A 2,732-nucleotide genomic window follows, 5' to 3' on the forward strand; every position below is an offset into this window, starting at 1 on the left:
AGCCTCCCGAGTAGCTCAGATGACAGGCACCCACCACCATGCCCGGCTAGTTTTTTGTATTTTTAGTAGACATGGGGTTTCACCATGTTGGTCAGGCTGGTCTCGAACTCCAGACCTCAGGTGATCTGCCTGCCTCGGCCTCCCAAAGTGCTGGGATTACAGGCATGAGCCACGGCACCTGGCCAGTTACAGCCCTTTTTTTTTTTTTTTTGGAGACAGAGTCTTGCTCTGTCTCCCGGGCTGGAGTGCAGTGGCCAGATCTCAGCTCACTGCAAGCTCCGCCTCCCGGGTTTACACCATTCTCCTGCCTCAGCCTCCCGAGTAGCTGGGACTACAGGCGCCCGCCACCTCACCCGGCTAGTTTTTTGTATTTTTTTTAGTAGAGACGGGGTTTCACTATGTTAGCCAGGATGGTCTCGATCTCCTGACCTCGTGATCCGCCCATCTCGGCCTCCCAGAGTGCTGGGATTACAGGCTTGAGCCACCACGCCCGGCCCAGTTACAGCACTTTCAAAGTGGGTTCTTGGGGTCCCAGAAAGTTTGAGGAACCCTGAGGTGGGCAGGGCCTGGAATGACTGAGGAGGTAAGGCTGGAGCTGGGAAAAGGTGTGGATTGAGCTTATCTGAGTTTGGGGGTGCTCAGGAAGGCCTCGGGGGGATTACCTGGGAGACAGCTGATTCAGAGGAGTCTCCAAGGTCAGTCAGTCGGTAGTGCAGGTCATCCCAGCGGCCATAGGCAAGGTCCAGTCCCCCCAGGAATGCTACCACTTGGTCCACCACCAGGAGCTTCTCATGGTGAGCCCACAGCGTCACTTGGTCTGGGTGACGCATCACCTGGAGCAGGCATGGAGGGTTCATGAGCTGGGTTTAGGTGAAGGAAAACAGGAGGTACTGGGAGGGAGAGAGGAAAGATGGAAAGATGAGACCGTCAGGAAGCGGGAGCACTGGGGGCAGGGACAGTGTGGGGAGGAGGGCTGTCATGTGGGAGGGTCTCTGAGGCCCAGAGTCACCTTTATATTGGGGTGCAGCAGCATCAGTGCCCTCTTGCTATAGCCACTGTTGATGCCCAAGGCCAATTCCACTTCCTTAAACAGCAGAATGGACACACGGACACCCTCCTCCTGGTGGTGAGTTGGGGAATTAGACCCCAGTGCCTCTCCCAGAGTTGCCCCTTTCCACACTCCCAAACCCTTTCTACGTGTGTCCCTCCAGCCTGTCTGGAGATCCTAGAGGCTCTGCCACATATGCCCTGCTTTGCTGCTTGCAGCAGACTTAGACTAAATGTCATCTGTGTGCTCACCCACTCACCCATCCACATATCTATCCACCTACCCTTCATCATCCATCTATCCATCTTCCCAAGCATTTACTCATTCCTTTATCTACCGTCTATCATTCATCCATCTACCCGCCTACCCTCCTAGCCCTCCACCTTTCCAACTCACATCCTTCCATCCATCACCCTTTCTGTCCTCTATCCATCCACCCGCCCACCCACCCTGCAATATCCATGCATCCTTCTTCCTGTCCATCCACACCACACATGCCCCCTCCATGGCAGGTACTGTGCCTTGCAGGGGAACAATGATATTAACTAGTCCAGTGAAAGAGATAGACATGTACACCCCCAGATAACACAATAAAGTATTATGTTTACTGGGAGAGAAGTCTCTGCCAGGTGGAGGGAGCATGAAGAGGAAGGTGTCAGTTCTCCTTAGGGCAGAGGGAGAGGGCGGAGCTGATGTCTGACAGGCGCTGGGCCAGGATGGGCACATTTCCCTCCCCTGAAGCCTCAGACTCCCTACCTTCTCCCAGCCCTGCTAATCAACCTCCACCCACAGGCAACCTCCTCCCCCTGCAGCCTGACGGCTGTCCTCACCGCCTTCCTCTTGAGCATAATGTCCAGTCTCCAGTCATCTGAATGGGCCGGACGCTTCAGGTAAACCTCAGGACTCAACCTGGGATTCAGGGCAGTGGATTAGGGGCAACCAAAGGCCCAGACCACCAGCCGCACCCCCCTTCTCCTCCTTCCTCCGAGGAATATGCTGACCTGCCCCAGGCTCTATCCTGCCCAGTCTTGTTGGGGCCTCTTTCCACTCACCACCAGTCTGTGATGAAAATCTCCTCTTGAGCTCGAAGGATGGCATCTGCCACAGCAGCAAAGTAACCTGCCCCATTCACAAACCTGGGGGGAGGCCAAGCCAAGGAGGTCAGTGGAGTCAGAAGCCAGAAAGCTCTGGAGAGTGAAGACCGGAGGACAGTCATGGGTCAGAGGTGACAGCAAGGTCAAGATCAGGAATGATCAGAGAGCACAAGTGGTATCAGACACATCAAAATAGTGTTTGCCCATATACACTAAATACAAATAAAAATTACAAAAAGACACAATGACCTAATCAACTAAAGAATGGGAGGATTAATACATCATACATAAAGAACACCAATAAGTTGACAAGAAAAAGTCACATGAGCCAACTGAAAAATGAGCAAATCGTAAGAACTGACAGTTCACAGAGAAATTAAAATGGCCAGTTGTGGCAAATGATGTTCAGTTTCACTAGTAAACGAAGAAGTTAAAATGAAATTACATTGAAAAAATCCATTAGATGGGTAATAATTAAAATCATTGGTAACATTCAATATCAGCATGTTAGCATATCAGAATGTTATTCAATATGCCGGGGAATATTCAGTATGCTGGGGAAGTGGGTATTCTCATAGACTATGGGAATA

General features: G+C 51.8%; 1 protein-coding gene across 1 annotated transcript; it reads right to left on the reverse strand.

Annotated features, from left to right (window-relative positions):
* Window positions 1-638: 638 nt before the first annotated feature.
* On the reverse strand, window positions 639-2,446 carry LOC108525335 (phospholipase D2-like). Its single transcript, XM_017866344.1, has 4 exons — window positions 2,101-2,446; window positions 1,879-1,957; window positions 1,010-1,120; window positions 639-833 (listed from the first exon to the last, which is right to left on the reverse strand). The coding sequence occupies exons 1-4, from the start codon at window positions 2,262-2,264 to the stop codon at window positions 639-641; spliced, it is 549 nt and encodes a 182-aa protein (XP_017721833.1). The 5' UTR covers window positions 2,265-2,446.
* Between the last annotated feature and the right edge of the window lie 286 nt (window positions 2,447-2,732).

The sequence above is a fragment of the Rhinopithecus bieti genome, unplaced genomic scaffold (assembly GCF_001698545.2).
Source record: "Rhinopithecus bieti isolate Rb0 unplaced genomic scaffold, ASM169854v2 scaffold_38887, whole genome shotgun sequence".
Lineage (NCBI taxonomy): Eukaryota > Metazoa > Chordata > Mammalia > Primates > Cercopithecidae > Rhinopithecus > Rhinopithecus bieti.

Bases quoted from the DNA above. Each gene is read 5' to 3' on its own strand.
- LOC108525335 (XM_017866344.1), bottom strand. From the start codon at position 2,264: ATGACTGTCCTCCGGTCTTCACTCTCCAGAGCTTTCTGGCTTCTGACT. The intron at 1,958-2,100 runs GTGAGTGGAAAG...CCTGAATCCCAG, and splicing joins ATTTTCATCACAGACTGGTG to GTTGAGTCCTGAGGTTTACC. The intron at 834-1,009 runs GTGACTCTGGGC...TGCCTGCTCCAG, and splicing joins TGCTGCACCCCAATATAAAG to GTGATGCGTCACCCAGACCA.